We start from the raw sequence: 17,882 nt of genomic DNA, 5'->3' as shown, positions 1-17,882 counted from the left end.
CCCGGTTCCTCGTTGCTATTGAGGAAGTGGTAAAATATATAACTAGGGATGGCCGTTATTGGCATAAAAATGAGATAAATTCTCCAAACAGCCGATCCGGAACAACAGAGAGTTGAATAAAATTGGTCCTGACTGTACATCCCGGTTCCTCATTGCTATTGAGGAAGTGGTAAAATATGTAACTTGGGATGGCCGTTATTGGCATAAAAATGAGATAAATTCTCCAAACAGCCGATCCGGAACAACAGGGAGTTGAATAGAATTGGTCCTGACTGTACATCCCGGTTCCTCATTGCTATTGAGGAAGTGGTAAAATATATAACTAGGGATGGCCGTTATTGGCATAAAAATGAGATAAATTCTCCAAACAGCCGATCCGGAACAACAGGGAGTTGAATAGAATTGGTCCTGACTGTACATCCCGGTTCCTCGTTGCTATTGAGGAAGTGGTAAAATATATAACTAGGGATGGCCGTTATTGGCATAAAAATGAGATAAATTCTCCAAACAGCCGATCCGGAACAACAGGGAGTTGAATAGAATTGGTCCTGACTGTACATCCCGGTTCCTCATTGCTATTGAGGAAGTGGTAAAATATGTAACTTGGGATGGCCGTTATTGGCATAAAAATGAAATAAATTCTCCAAACAGCCGATCCGGAACAACAGGGAGTTGAATAGAATTGGTCCTGACTGTACATCCCGGTTCCTCATTGCTATTGAGGAAGTGGTAAAATATGTAACTTGGGATTCTCCAAACAGCCGATCAGGCTTGTCTCAATTTTGCCAGAAAACATTTTGATGATCCCCAATAAATTTGGGAAAATACATTTTGGAAGGTGTGTGTCCCATTACAGCTGACATAAACGTAACATGTAATATTTTAGAATAAACATCATACTAACAGTAAAATATGGTGGTGGTAGTGTGATGGTCCGGGGCACCTGGTCAAAATCCTCACCTGAATCCTATTGGGATGCTGTGTCCGACCTTAAAAAGGCTGGAAAACTCTCCAATGTGGCTGAATCACAATATTTCTGTACAGCGCTCTAAGATACTCATTGCAAGTTATCGCAAATGCTTGATTGCAGTTGTTGCTGCTAAGGGTGGTCCAACCACTTTATTTCGGGGGCAATGACTTTTTCACACAGGTTTGGATTTTTTTCATCCATAATAATGAAAAATTTTATTTAAAAACTGAAATTTGTGTTCAGTTGTGTTGTCATTGACTCGTATTTCAATTTGTAGAAACAAAACGTTTTGACACCCCTGTTGTAGTTGGTGCCAAGTTCAGTTTTAAAAACTAGAAGTTCATAGAAGAATTATATTATTGTGTGGCGCCCTTCAGCCCCTCCTCTTCTTCTTGACCCGAAAACATTTTGATGATCCCCAATAAATTTGGGAAAATACATTTTGGATAAACGTAACTAACCCTAACACGTAACATTTCAGAAAAAGACATCATACTAACAGTAAAATATGGTGGTGGTAGCGTGATGGTCCGGGGGAACTTTGGATTGGCCTGGTCAAAATCCTCACCTGAATCCTATTGAGATGCTGGAAAACTCTCCAATGTGGATGAATCCCAATATTTCTGTAAGAGACTCATTGCAAGTTATCGCAAATGCTTGATTGCAGTTGTTGCTGCTAAGGGTGGTCCGACCACTTTATTTCGGGGGCAATGACTTTTTCAAACAGGTTTGGATTTTTCTTCTTCCATAATAATGAAAAGTTTTATTTAAAAACTGAAATTTGTGTTCAGTTGTGTTGTCATTGACTCATATTTCAATTTGTAGAAACAAAACGTTTTGACACCCCTGTTGTAGTTGGTGCCAAGTTCAGTTTTAAAAACTAGAAGTTCGTAGAAGAATTATATTATTGTGTGGCGCCCTTCAGCCCCTCCTCTTCTTCTTGACCCGAAAACATTTTGATGATCCCCAATAAATTTGGGAAAATACATTTTGGATAAACGTAACTAACCCTAACACGTAACATTTCAGAAAAAAACATCATACTAACAGTAAAATATGGTGGTGGTAGTGTGATGGTCCGGGGGACCTTTGGATTGGCCTGGTCAAAATCCTCACCTGAATCCTATTGAGATGCTGGAAAACTCTCCAATGTGGATGAATCCCAATATTTCTGTAAGAGACTCATTGCAAGTTATCGCAAATGCTTGATTGCAGTTGTTGCTGCTAAGGGTGGCCCAACCACTTAGTTCAGTTGTGTTGTCATTGACTCGTATTTCAATTTGTAGAAACCGTTTTGCCACCCCTGTTGTAGTTGCTGCTAAGTTCAGATTTTAAATATTATTGTGTGGCGCCCTTCAGCCCCTCCTCTTCTTCTTCTTCTTCTTGACCCGGAGCAGCTCCACCTCCAGCGCTTATCCCCGAGCCCCGGCCCTACATTTCACCCTTTCCCCCAGTGCACTCTTGACCAGTGCGCCAAGAGCAGATGGAGAGCAAAGAAAAGTGTGTCAGGACCCGCCATGACTCACTTAACCATCACCCCCCCCCCCCCACCCTTCCTATTCCTCCTTTTACTCTGTTTTCTCATCCAGTCTCTGTAGTCCTTCCCCGGTCCCAGGATTTGGGGCAGACATTGATTGTCGTTTATTCATAGCGCAGCTGTGAGCGTGCGGCATTAGCATCCGTGCATCTGTCCGCCGGGCGCTCATGCGGTCATCCCGTTTGTGTTTGTGTGTCTCTTCGCATCCGCGGGCTGGTGTGCCAAGGATTCTTTTTCCAAGTTAATCTCTTCGGAAGAGGTGTGGTTCTCCGTGGCTCGGCGCTCCCTCTCTCCCTGCCCCTCAGCCCGAGTGGCGATATCATCACAAGCTCTGTCCTCCTCGCATCTTTTTCTTGCGCTGCTGTTGCTGCCGCCGCCGCCAAAGTCTCAAAGCCTCGGCTTGTCACGTCTCGATCTTTCTCTGTCCGCGATGGCTTCTTGCGGTGAGATGGGGGACGCCATCGAGCCCAGGTGAGTCCGGGAGAGGGTGTGTGTTACTGTGTTTGTGCAGGAACCGGAAGGTGACGTCCAACTCTTTTTCTATTTAGATGTTTTTCTACTGATTTGATTTAAAATTGTAGTCTAATCTTTGTCACTAGCAATCATCACTCCAGTCTATTTCCCTTGGAGGTCAAGACCAGATGGTATATTGTTCCTGATGTTGTGTTATTGGCTACTGTGTTATTTTCAGTCCCTGCCAAACTGATAATAGGTCTGGTGTCGCCTGTGTCCACGAGGCTCATGGAGGGTAATAGCCTTAGCAGATGCATAAACCACAAGCCCATATGGAAGAGATTAAACATAGTGGATTTATACAAACACCCAATGTATTTTTCCTTGCGTGCTTTTTTTTATCTGCAGGAGCACATGAAAAGATGTGGAATTCTGGAGTTGAGCGTAGATACCTTTTCCAGTACAGAGTATGTAGTATTTGCTATGGTCACGTATGTACTCCTCCGTCCTCACGACCAAAGGGACAACTCAAATGTGTTTTGTGAAGGACAGAAGGAACAAGGCGGAGAGTGAGAATGCTGGAGATGAAATGAGGACAAATGAAGCAATGTGAGGTGTAGAGATGATGAGAGGAGGGGTGTGAAAGTTGACTTTGAAAAAGAAAGTGAAATTGCAGAGAGGAGACTGCAAGCGAAGAAGAGGCAGAAAATGAGCTTATAATAATAATTTGATAACTTCGCTTGACATTGGAGGCAGACACTAATAGAGTAATAAGGTATATTGAGACTTTCCAAAGTTGTCTTTCTTCTTGAATACAAATAGAAACAAATACACAATCACCAGACTTGATCACCAAAACAACAGGCTTTTATTGCAGGGTCGAAACAACAGGCACAATAATAATAATAATAATAATAATAATAATAATAATAATAATAATAATAATAATAATAATAATAATAATAATAATAATAATAATAATAATTCATATAATACAAATTATAATAATAACAATAATTCATATAATAAAAATAAAAATAAATAATAATAATCCAAAATAAAAACATGAGCTACTGTTGTGGCCGTAAACCGTGGCAAGCTGGAACTCAAACTGTCAACTTCCTGTCCACCACTCACTCTGCTCCTCTTGGGGAGCACATTTGTAGCAACACACACAAGTCTTATTTATGTCTTAAATGCCTTACTTACTCTTATTATGTCGACTATATCGGGTAATACGAGAGCAAAGGTGACTATAGGGGTGTTGTTTTATGTCTTGTGGGCTCTAATAATCAAATTATCGCGAGCCTTGCCTCAGCCTTACCCAAAAAACGTGCGACCCTACAGCACGAGGTAACAACTGGCGTCTGTTGGGGGGTAAATGATATCACCACCAAGTCCGTCTGCAGACATCTTCTATGCCGCTTATCCTCACGAGGGTCTGCAGACTGATCATTTACAGTACATAAACCAGGGTTTGCAGTGGCCTTTTATTGTAGCCAGCCCAAGACACACCGGTGAGGCGGATGAATTACTTCTGCAAAGTGATGACTAACACACGTTTGGACAGATTTGTTGAACAATTGAGAGAAATAGTCGTTTCAATTTTCAGTCTTTGAGTTAAGTTCATGAAAGGTTGACTGCAGATATTTCTGTTGAGTTTATTTGTGTCAGTTCACAAATTGACTTTTAACGTAAGTTATATATATATATATATATATTTTAAAATAAAATAAAAAATATTATTTTAAAAAATATTTAAAAAATGAAAAAAATAAATAAATAAATACATAAATAAGTAAACAAAAAACTAAAAAAAACATAACTTTTTTAACTTCAAAAAATAAAAAAAATAAAAAAAGTAAAAAATTAACTATATTAAGAAAGCAGGAAGTGAACAAATGTAACAGTTAGTGATTGTAAAAGTACCAGATGGAGGGGTATGATTTAATAAGCTTTGCTTCTTCGTACTCCTTTTGGACATGTGGAACTGGGAACTGATTATGGGATGCACTCAATTGGAATCTGATGCATGTTCAAATGAAATAAAACCATTACCATTACCATTACCATATGCCCCGTGTAGTTGTATAGTTTTGCGTGGGATCATGTTGGAGCCTTTCCTCCCGGCGTGGGCAAGTGAAGGTGAACCATGTACCGTGTACCATGTCATTTACAGTATCACAGACAAGGTAGAGACGAAAGGCCGGTCTTTCGCACCAGCCGTGCCCTGATAGGAGAGGACATACAAAGTGGGAGCACAGCACGACATTATGATAGTGGAGCGTATCGACCCCACTGCCCCCCTTTATGCCTGGCTGAACAATGTGTTTGGATTAACTTCCCGGGCAGACCTACTTCCTAGTACTGTTATAGCAGATGCATGCAGACAAGCAGGCGGACATTACCCAGGATGCAAGCATGTACTGTAACGCTTTTACAGTTTGAACACATGCATTGGAGCTGAGCAATACGAATTCTAACTCTATATGATAGACCAGAATGTGGTTATTCATCAGCAGAAACACAATCTCTCTAGGCTTAACTCAGGTTGGTAGGAAATGAAAGTGTGGCAGAAGGTGTGACATTCAGCATTAAGCCTGGAGTAGAGGAAGAATATTATGTATAATAATATTTAATCATGGGTGTGCCTGTGTGGGTCATTCCTGGTGACAAGTTAATAATGGCACAGTGCATATAGTGTAGAGGAGACATAACATTCACTATGTCAGAGGTGCGCAAACTGCGGCTTGTCTCTCTTGTCTATCTGGCCACCGCATGTTCCCAAATTGCTTTTTTGGTAATGGTTTTATTTCATTTGAACATGCATCAGATTCCAATTGAGTGCATCCCATAATCAGTTCCCAGTTCCACATGTCCAAAAGGAGTAGGAAGAAGCAAACCTTTGTATTTGTTCACTTCCTGCTTTCCTAATATAGTTAATTTTTTTTCTTTTATGTTTTATATATTTTTTAATATCTTTAATTTAAATTTTTATATTTTAATTTTTTCATATTTTTTTATTAAATAATTAATACAAAAATTACAGTTATTTTTAAAAAAAAAATTATTTTAATTTTTTTAAAAATATTTTTACATTTTATTTTTATATTTGTTATTTTTTATATTTTTAAATTAATTAATTAATTGTTTTTTATTTTATTTTTGTCACGTACCGAAGTACGAGGTGATATTTTTTAAACCTTTAACGTGGAATTCCAAAACATTCCAACATTCCAAAAGGACAGCCACATAGTCCAGCCACAATACATGCTGGGTAGCATTTTGTTGTTGTTTTGCTTGATTGCAAAATAAGTTGAGGAGTTCGTCAGGGGAGTTAATATGTAATGTTTTATTGTTCACAGCTCATGTTGTTGACTACCCAGCATGCCTTGTGGGCACTCATGAATAATGTTATGTTTACCGCTTACCTGTTGTTAATCACCCACGTAGTTAATGTTAGTAGTAGTTAATGCGTGAACATGCTGTGGATGTGTTGTTTTCGTTTTGTTGCACCGTGAAAAAGTATGTGGTTCTCTTTGACGAGATATAAGATGATAAGATAATAAGATATATGTAAGCAAGCGGAGTTGATGATAGATAAGATGAATGAAATGCCGTCATCGTGAGGAGAAGGAACGTTCATGTGTGAAAGTATTTACTCAGTATACTCAGTATATACTTAGTATACTAAGTACATATACTAACTATATGTATACTTAGTATTTGCTCTCCGTTTGGTTGCATTTCAACCTGTAGTCACTATATAGTAGTATTAGTAGTAGTGTGTGAGTTTTGGCAACTAATCAGAAAAATAGGCAAAATAATAAAATAAAACTAAAATACTGAAAATAATAAAATAAAACTAAAATACTGAAAATATGATTCCCACATAGAAAGTTCAGGTGAGCATGATGATGATGATGATGACGATGATGATGATGACATAAAATCTGCATTATTGGCCACGATGCAAACCTCCATCCAGATTTGAGATTGTGTGTTTTTATCATAATATCAAATTATATATCATATCAAATATTCAACATTATCTCATGGTTTTAATTTAATTAATTTTATTTAATTTTAACAGAACATGAAGTTATGGACTTAGGGTGTCGATTTCATTTCATGAAGTGGTAGTTGCGTACGTATTATAACACACGCAAGCAAAAACAAAACACATTTTTGATGTTTCCTAGCAGTAATCAAATGAATACTGCAATATTATTTGGATAAGAAATACAGCATTTGCTGAACCATAATCACATATTTCATAATTCCATGTTAAAAGCTCTTGTGTGTTACCTCTGACTTACTCTCATATCTGTGTTGTGCATTGACCGTACTCGGCTGATGTGTTATATCGGTGTTATCGTTGTCATGGCAACCAGATTATCCCCACTCGTTCCATAGCGATATTTTGCCACACTCCTTCAATGCATCGCAGCTTTAGGCATATGAAGGAGGTGTAAAGCTTATTATGTAAGATGACCACTTCCTAATGGAATTAAAGGAGCTTTCTGTAATGCTTCACCGCACCCAGCAACTCCTCTGAAACATTAGAGTGGAGTCACTGGAGAAGGACACGGACTTTGTGTGTCCGTGTGTGTGTGTGTGTTTGGTGTGCGTTTGTGGTTATGTGTGTGTGAAGTGAGTCGGGGCGAGTTAGGGGAGGAGAACGACAGAGACGACGGTCACGCCGGGTGCCAGGCTGATGGCGAGGCACATGGCGCCGCTTCAGCTGTCAATTGACATCAATCAGCAGGCCCCGCCCACACGCAGGCACATTTTTACTGTACGCCACTCCCCCTCATCCCTTTGTGTGGCCGCTAGAGTCCAATTGGGGATTGTGAGCGAGTGATTTGTGGGATTGGGCGGCAATAATATTGACCTGGAAATGTCTAGTGTGACACAGCCGTCTGCTTCGCTCAGAGAGGCCGACCATTACAGAGTACTTTTTGTTTTATGGTTTTGTTTTGGGGACGCTGCCCCGCTTAAAAGTGAATGATATGACCAAAAAATGGCTTAATCCAAGACCCCCGGTACAGGAGGACTGGCTTTGTGTAATGCATGATATGGAACTATTAACACATAGACTGAGGACGTTTTGTTTAAAAAACAACTGAAAAAAAAGTAAAAAAAAAAAAGTGAATGATATGATAAGATGTTATTTGATTTTCAGCATAAGCTAAGTATGCATTTTTGGCCTTATGTATGTTTTTTTTCTACCTAAGTATGCATTTTTGGCCTTGTGCGACTTATGTATGTTTTTTTTCTACCTAAGTATGCATTTTTGGCCTTGTGCGACTTATACTCCAGTGCGACTTATGTATGTTTTTTTTCTACCTAAGTATGCATTTTTGGCCTCGTGCGACTTATGTATGTTTTTTTTTCTACCTAAGTATGCATTTTTGGCCTTGTGCAACTTATGTATGTTTTTTTTCTACCTAAGTGTGCATTTTTGGCCTTGTGCGACTTATACTCCAGTGTGACTTATGTATGTTTTTTTTTCTACCTAAGTATGCATTTTTGGCCTTGTGCGACTTATACTCCAGTGCGACTTATGTATGTTTTTTTCTACCTAAGTATGCATTTTTGGCCTCGTGCGACTTATGTATGTTTTTTTTTCTACCTAAGTATGCATTTTTGGCCTTGTGCAACTTATGTATGTTTTTTTTCTACCTAAGTATGCATTTTTGGCCTTGTGCGACTTATACTCCAGTGCGACCTATGTATGTTTTTTTCTACCTAATTATACATTTTTGGCCTTGTGCGACTTATACTTCAGTGTGACTTATGTATGTTTTTTTTTTCTACCTAAGTATGCATTTTTTTGGCCTTGTCGACTTATACTCCAGTGACTTATGTATGTTTTTTTCTACCTAAGTATGCATGTTTGGACTTGTGCGACTTATACTCCAGTGCGACTTATGTATGTTTTTTTCTACCTAATTATGCATTTTTTGGCCTTGTGCGACTTATACTCCAGTGACTTATGTATGTTTTTTTTTCTACCTAATTATGCATTTTTGGACTTGTGCGACTTATACTTCAGTGCGACTTATGTATGTTTTTTTCTACCTAGGTATGCATTTTTTGGCCTTGTGTGACTTATACTCCAGTGCGACTTATGTATGTTTTTTTCTACCTAATTATGCATTTTAGGCTTTGTGCGACTTATACTCCAATGTGACTTATGTATGTTTTTTTCTACCAAAGTATGCATTTTTGGCCTTGTGCGACTCCGGAGCAACTTATAGTCCAAAAGATACGGTATATACAATCAGCAGGTGAGCCAATATGTCCCCCCACTACATAGTAGGTTGATCAGATTCTAAACAGCATGTAGCCTGAACACACATATACCATATATATATATATATATATATATATATATATATATATATATATACATATATATATATATATATATATATATACACACACACACACACACACACCAAGCCATTCCAAACAGTACAATAAATAAGGCCGCCCCGTCCTGTTTCAGACTTCAGCCTAAACACAAGTGACCTCGTTTATCTCTACTTCATCATACTTCGTTATTTTGGAGCCACGCTAGTGCACACGTACACACACCATCTGTTGCCCTGTCTGAAAGTGAGATTGTTTATGTGTGTGTGTGTGTGTGTGTGTGTGTGTGTATACAGATCTCATACACTCATCATTATGGGCTTCAGTGTCTTTCAGTTTGAATAAATCATTAACGAGCACAATTGATATGACATTAATTCCCGTGACGAGTGGACGTCCACTTTGACTGTACGAGAGCGTGGGAGGATGAGAGGGACTTTGCATGAAAGAAGTGCATTCTTATCCGGGTTACTCGGTGTCAGTTCAAGTCTGCAGGCCTCAGAAAGTGGGTCAGGTTTCTGTGTGTGCGTCTGCGTCAGCGAATGAGTGCATGATGTCTTTGCTTTAAGTCTGTTGTCAGCTTCTAAATCACTTCATACCATCGTTTAAGCCCTTTATAATCGTTATTCATAGCGGAACGCTTCCCGTGGCTAAAACGTACACAAAGGCCTTCTGGTGGAACTACAAATATTGTGATGCTTGCAGAATTTAGTTGCATTATTGTCATCATATTTATCATCATATTTATTTATCCATTGATTTTACCACAAGCAACTCAATAGCATCCTTACATCCTGATGCAATTCCGGCCAGGGATGAATCCATGCGCTCTAACCAGAAAGGCATGTACCATTTCACCAACGGGGATTCCCATCAGAATTTTTATGTTGGATATTGGAATTCTTTCTGATATCCAATATACAGATATTATTGCAGCACCCCTTCCCTCACGCCGATGCCAGATCACATCTCATTCGATGAATGAACACATTATGCTTATACTATCAACCATTTGGAAAGCTGCACATTTGTATGTAGCACAAACATCCATATAAGCATTAAGTACAGTCAAATAAAACCTAAATAAATAATAACTACAACAAATGCACTAATCCAATCGGTGAAATTAGCTAGCATGCAGTAATCCCGAGTTCATCATGGTTAATGTGTTCCTGTCCCGACTGCCATAGCATAGAAAAACTGATTTCAACCATCTAAATATGTTTTTTTAACATTATTAGAGTCCTCTAGACATGAAGTACACTACTACAGTCACCATTACACTCATATTACTCCATACAGTAGACATAATAAGCCATTTAAGACATAAATAAGACTTCCCTAAGACATAAATAAGACTTGCTGAGTCCTCGTGTGTTACCATAAATGTGTTCCCTAGGGGAGCTGAGTGGCAGGCAAACAGGAAGTGATGTTGGGGGTTCAGAGTTGAGTTTTAGCTTGGTATGCATTACTGTGGCAACAGTAGCATGTGTTTTATTTTGTGATTTATTTATTTATTGGGATTATTGTGCCTGTTGTGAGATAATCCTAACCTGCAATAAAAGTCTGTTGTTGCAGTGATTAAGTATAGCTAGTTTACTTGCAGTTTGTAATCTACAGAATATGCAGTGATTGTCTGTTTGGGGATATTTATGTTCCATTCTTTATAAGTTGATGAAGTTGTTTACATTGTAATTTTTTGCAAACCAATTTGGAGTATAATTGGCAGGAACAACCAAACCGTGAAAAAAATGTGACTTAAAGTCCGGAAAATACGGTACTTATGTTACGTGTAGAGAATATAGGTGTCATAAATTATATGAGAGCATCCCGATATCCTAAAAGTTCTTTGGAGTTAGTGCACTCGTGCACATACAAACGTTGTCTCCTCCTCAATTCTCACATGAGGCGTGTTTCACCACCATCTGGTTTCCAAGAAGCTGGTGGGAGGAGTGTGTGCCATGTAGCCAAAAGCTTGGAGCCGCTGTTGAACAGAAAACATCTGGATGAGGGATGGACAAATGCTGCGTGTGTGAGACAGAGTTCCAGGCAAAAATTCTGGAACCACATCTGGCGACCACCAAACACAGCTGGGAACTGATGAGGTCATGCCGTCTTTAGACAGAAGAAAAGCACACATATTGTACACATACCCGGGTACAAGTACTTGTACCATTGGTAGCTTACTGGTTTTCACAGTCAAATAGTTCATCTTCAAACAGCTAAAATAATGCATAAGGCTAAAAACAACCAATTAGCTAAAAATGTCATCCAATACTTCTCTACAAGAGAGGAGAAATATGATCTCAGGGAAGAAGTACATTTGAAACACTTCTATGCTAGGACTACGTTATGCTAGCCATAGCATTTCAGTATGTGGAATCAAACTATGGAATGGATTGAGTAAGGAAATCAAACAATGCACAACGATGAGCCAATTCAAGAAACAATACAAGCAGTTGATGTTTGCTAAATACAAGGATGAAGAGTCTTGAACCAGTCATGATGTGCTATATATATCACTATATTGACACTTACTATGGTACCCATTATGGCATTGGATGCTCATATCACCGAGTACTTTGGTACGGGACAAAAAATAAAAAAAATTTAAAAAATGTTTAAAAACACCCAAAAAATTATTAAAAATTAATAAAATAAATTAATAAATAAAATAAATTTGCTAAATACAAGAATGAAGAGTCTTGAACCAGTCATGATGTGCTATATATATCACTATATTGACACTTACTATGGTACCCATTATGGCATTGGATGCTCATATCACCGAGTACTTTGGTACGGGACAAAAAAATTTTTTAAAAAATGTTTAAAAACACCCAAAAAATTAATAAAAATTAATAAAATAAATTAATAAATAAAATAAATTTGCTAAATACAAGGATGAAGAGTCTTGAACCAGTCATGATGTGCTATATATATCACTATATTGACACTTACTATGGTACCCATTATGGCTACTTGGTACAGGACAAAAATTTAATTTAATTTAATTTAATTTAATTTAATTTAATTTAATTTAATTTAATTTAATTTAATTTAATTTAGAAAGCAGGAAGTGAACAAATGTAACAGTTACTGACTGCATGCATTGTGGCAGGACTATGTGGCTGTTGTTTTGGAATGTTGGAATGTTTTGGAATTCCACATTGAAGGTTTAAAAAAATATCACCTCGTACTCGGTATGTGACAAAAATAAAATAAAAAATTAATTAATTCAAAAATATAAAAAATATATATATTGTTTTAAAAATACAAAATATTTAAAAAAATTTAAAAGATTTAAAATTATACAAAATTAACTATATTAGGAAAGCAGGAAGTGAACAAATGTAAAAGTACTAGATGGAGGGGTAGGATTTAATAAGTTTTGCTTCTTCCTACTCCTTTTGGACATGTGGAACTGGGAACTGATTATGGGATGCACTCAATTGGAATCTGATGCATGTTCAAATGAAATAAAACCATTACCATTACCATTACCATTACCATTACCATTACAGTCCCGTTCTTCAGCTTCACCTGGGATCTCAGTCTACAGATGTTTGTCAGGTAGCATGTCTCCATTAATGTCATCAGAGCTGTCATCTTCTGCGTCCTACATATATTCCACTCATATTCCACCAAAGAAAACGCAACCAGTGATGACAAGTGCTTAGCCAGGATGAAGAGACTTCAAATACTACAAAATATGTAAGGATGGGAGTCTAGTGAGGGAATGTATTGCAGATGTTTGGAAAGGAAAAGGCTCATTTTGTTCTTCTGGCTCCAGTCCACCTGAATGTGTAGTCTACTCTAAAGTGCCAGAGATGATGGTCTTCGTTTGGACCTTTCATTTATTTATGCTTCCCATCCTTCGCTGGCAGCCCACGTCTTTTCACTGAGCTTCAAGTGAGCCGTGCATATGGTTCTTGTTGACAGGGTGAGGTCACGGCGATGGAAGGCGTTTACAAGTCGCTCGCTAATGTCCCCGCCCTGATGGGTCTCCAGTGACTCGGTTAAAGGCTGTTTACTACACCGCTGCTCCTTGTTTCGCAACTTGAGGCTCAGAAAGAGGAATGCAAACTTGGTGTTATTAGTCTCATTTGGCATTTTTACACCGAAAATAGCTCCATTTAAGAGTCTTAGGGAACCTGAGGTCCACGAAAATAAACAGTTTTGAGTACTTGGTCCTGTTAGTTCACGACTAGTCTATTTGACCCTTTTGGGCTACTACTTCTTGATAGTAAGATAACCACCATGACGGGACATGGGCCTTAGAATTGATTAATTATGGCTTGAATAGGATTGGCTGTTGTTAGAATTTGAACGACTCCACTTCCGACTCCTTGTTTTGATTCACATTTTTGATTCTGATACTTTTATAAGGCAGGGCACTAAATTAGGACACTAATTATAGAGATGAAATGTCTGATTTTCCTCATGATTTTTGAAAATAATATCAACATTATCAACAGCTGCAGGCCACACAGCTCGGAGACCCGAGTTCAATTCCACCCTCGGCCATTTCTGTGTGGAGTTTGAATGTTCTCCCCGTGCAAGCGTGGGTTTTCTCCGGATACTCCGGTTTCCTCCCACATTCCAAAAACATGCTAGGTTAATTAGCCACTCCAAATTGTCCATAGGGGCTGCACAGTGGTCAAGTGGTTAGTGTGCAGACCTCACAGCTAGGAGAACAGGGTTCAATTCCACTTTTAAAGTGGCCATTTCTGTGTGGAGTTTGCATGTTCTCCCCGTGCATGCGTGGGTTTTCTCCGGGTACTCCGGTTTCCTCCCACATTCCAAAAACATGCTAGGTTAATTAGCCACTCCAAATTGTCCATAGGTATGAATGTGAGTGTGAATGGTTGTTTGTCTATATGTGCCCTGGGATTGGCTGGCCACCAGTCCAGGGTGTACCCCGCCTCTCTCTCGCCCGAAGACAGCTGGGATAGGCTCCAGCATCCCCGCGACCCTCGTGAGGATAAGCGGTAGAAAATGAATGAATGAATATCAACATTATCAACGGCTGCAGGCCACACAGCTAGGAGACCCAAGTTCAATTCCACCCTCGGTCAACACCCTTATTTTGTTATCGCAGTGAACAGGATGCGGTGCAAAGCGTTCTTACTGAAGTATGTTGAAAATGATGCAAATATTCAAATTGCTGGCACTTGCAACTCCCTTTGGCCCCATGGTGTGTTATTAGCAGTCACATTTACTTAGAGTGCTTTGTTTTGGCTCTCAATTTCATGGAACGATACAGTACAGGGGCATAAAGTCCTGTATAAAGAATTGTGATTCTAATTATGAACCATGAAAAACCAAGTATTGTCAAATATATGTATCAGTATTGTTTTTTGGCAATACCAACCCTGTATGTACTTGGTATTAAATCAATACTAACATATTTGCATCTTTTTCATGTCAGTGAAAAAGTCTCAGTTGTCCAGTCCACCCCACCCCCATCTTCCCAATATGGTGACAGTCCTACGGGGATTGTGTATTTCCCAGCTACCACTTACTTTTTGCTTCTCCCTGTTCTAATACACTTGGGTGCTTGGCCCGATTCCCAGAAATGAGTGGCACAAGCTGCGGCGTGTGTGCACATTGAGGATGTGTGTGTGTGTGTCCGTTGTTGGCATTGAGCGTGTCCCACATGCCGGGAATGAGTAATGCCACTCGAGCCGTTTTGTGTTGCGTTGGCATGTCCGTACTCCACGTTACACACACGTCTGTCAGGCATGAGAGACAGGAAATGCGCGTATGCTTCCGGCACGCCGCTCGTTACCGCTAAGCAGTGTTGATGACCAGAAGTGATGTGTCTGGGTATGTGTGTGTGTATAAATATATATATATATACTGTATTTGAATACACACCATGCTCCATGTGTGAAGCAGAGCAAGGTTCCTCTCCTCTCCAGTGTGCAGATTCACGCTTTGCATATGGATACTACATGCCTGCAGTGGAGGGGTTGTGTAATTTCACACCCTGTTGTAGCCAGCATGCCGGTTTCTGGGGTACGAAGAGGGTAAGAAAACAATCTTTACTCTCATCAACTCAGGATATGAAGAGATCAAAACGGAATGAATGGAGATAAACTCGACTTAAGTGCTTCTTTGCTTATTATTCATTTCTTATACTACTTGGGGAGGATGTTATGTTTTTGTGTTTGTGTTTCCATATGGTATGTATGACACCTTCTCCTGGATCCTTTATAAGGATCTTATATTCTGTGTATTTTATTTTATTTTATTTTATTTTATTTTATTTTATTTTATTTTATTTTATTTTATTTTATTTTATTTTATTTTATTTTATTTTATTTTATTTTATTTTATTTTATTTTATTTTATTTTAATTGTTACTTGTATGTGAAATGTAAATGGATGTAATTGTTACGTTATTGAGGCATAGTGATTTAATCCTGGCTATTGGAATGAAAAAAGGACACAAACTCCTATCGGGAATATTGTGTTTTTTTTGTGTGACTTTGATATTTACACTGGAAGTCATTATTGATGTGCTGTTTGCAAAATACACACATCAATTTCTGCTACACAGATAATATTGACCAAGTACGGGTACACACACCAGTTGCTTTTTATGTGTTGGGTATGATGTAGCAAGGTGTGTGTGTGTGTGTGTGTGTGTGTGTGTGTGTGTGTACCCTGGGTTAGCATTATTTATTTGTTCCAGAAGGTCCGACTTAACCATTTTCCCATAAGGAATATTCATTCATTTTCTACCGTTTATCCTCACGAGGTGTCGTGGCGGTGCTGGAGCCTACCCCAGCTGTCTTCAGGCACACTCACATTCATGCCGATGGACAATTTGGAGTCCATTAACCTAGCATGTTTGGGAGGAAACCAGAGTACCCGGAGAAAAGCCACAGAACATGCAAACCCCACACAGAAATGGCCTGAGCGGGGAATCGAACTAGGGTCTCCTAGCTGTGTGGCCTGCAGCCGTTGATAATGTTGATATTATTTTCAAAAATCATGGGGAAAATCAGACATTTCATCTCTATAATTAGTGTCCTAATTTAGTGCCCTGCCTTATAAAAGTATCAGAATCAAAAATGTGAATCAAAACAAGGAGTCGGAAGTGGAGTCGTTCAAATTCTAACAACCAATCCTATTCAAGCCATAATTAATCAATTCTAAGGCCCATGTCCCGTCATGGTGGTTATCTTACTATCAAGAAGTATTAGCCCAAAAGGGTCAAATAGCTTAGTCGTGAACTAACAGGACCAAGTACTCAAAACCGTTTATTTTCGTGGACCTCAGGTTCCCTAAGACTCTTAAATGGAGCTATTTTACGTGTGTGGCCTGCGAGCTAACCACTCATTCACCGTGCAGCCCCCCCCCATAAGGAATAATGTAAATGGAATTCCATTAGACATGTTCAAAAGGGGCTGCACGTTGGAGACTGGTCAGGGCCGAGGCCACACAGCTAGGAGACCTCAGTTCGATTCCACCCTCAGGCATCTCTGTGTGGAGTTTGCATGTTCTTCCCGTGCATGTGTGGGTTTTTTCCGGGTACTCCGGTTTCCTCCCACATTCCAAAAACATGCTATGTTAATTAGCGACTACAAATTATCCATAGGTATGAATGTGAGTGTGAATGGTTGTTTGTCTATATGTGCCCTGGGATTGGCTGGCGAAAATTAATGAATGAATGTTCAAAATTAGGTTTTTATATTTTTTATAATTATAGTTTTACATTTTTTACATGATATAAAACAATTTAAAATGCATATCAATGCTCATAAATAAGGAATGAAAGTGATAATGAATATTTAATATGACTTTAACCTTCTTTGAAGACACGATTGTTGACATGACCGTCCCCAAAGACACGATGTGGCAGCGAGACACCACACGGACACCACCTTCCTCGTCTAACATTAATTGTTTGTTGGGTCAATCATGTTCCTCCTCAACATTGTAACCCCAAATGTTGCCAAACAAAGTTGCAATTGCTGGCATTTTGCTAAAAACGACGAGCAACACGATTAAATTGAAGCAATAACTCCTGACAAAACAGGAGTTTTTGGCAACATATGACATAAACCGATAAGCCGTCAATAAAGTATGTCTCCCTGTGTTCCATACGGATGCCCACAGTACCAGGGAGCACGTGACCCCGGAGATGAACAAGCTTCGCCAGAGCCTGAGGAGGAAGAAGCCCACCTACGTGCCGGAGGCCAGCAGACCACATCAGTGGCAGGCGGACGAGGAGGCTGTACGCAAAGGCAAATGTAACTTCTCTGTACGGGTAAGCCTCCGTTTTCAGATCGCTTCATACTTTTATTATTTTATTTAGCAGTCATTTATTAAAGCTAGCGTCACAAATCAGTGACATTATCGCAGATAATTATGCCATTAGTTGGTATTATTCTGTCAAATCAAGACCACTCAGGGGGGTTGGATTCTTTGTTTATTTTTCTTAGCTTTGGACCTCTCGCCCGCAAGATTGTTTGTTTATTTTTTATGAAGCTTTCTCCTGGGGGGCAAATAAAACCAAGTATCATCACTGAA

The 17,882-nt window shown here is 39.0% G+C and overlaps 1 protein-coding gene across 2 annotated transcripts in view; it reads left to right on the top strand.

Moving 5' to 3' along the window:
• The window catches only part of numbl (NUMB like endocytic adaptor protein), a 64,860-nt gene that overhangs the window by 33,173 nt on the left and 13,805 nt on the right, over positions 1 to 17,882 (top strand). Inside the window, exons 1-2 of one of the 2 annotated variants that reach the window (XM_058080816.2) lie at positions 1,864 to 2,978; positions 17,469 to 17,619. In XM_058080816.2, coding sequence (XP_057936799.2) covers positions 2,938 to 2,978; positions 17,469 to 17,619 — 192 coding nt within the window. In that variant the 5' untranslated portion in view covers positions 1,864 to 2,937. Of the gene's footprint in view, positions 1 to 1,863; positions 2,979 to 17,468; positions 17,620 to 17,882 lie in introns of those variants that run through there. The other variant, XM_058080817.2, reaches the window with a different exon arrangement.

This window comes from Doryrhamphus excisus, linkage group LG8 (assembly GCF_037039965.1).
Source record: "Doryrhamphus excisus strain RoL-2023G ecotype Guam linkage group LG8, RoL_Dexc_Guam_v1.1, whole genome shotgun sequence".
In the NCBI taxonomy this organism is placed as follows: Eukaryota; Metazoa; Chordata; class Actinopteri; order Syngnathiformes; family Syngnathidae; genus Doryrhamphus; species Doryrhamphus excisus.
This window is presented reverse-complemented; position numbering and strand designations above follow the sequence as displayed.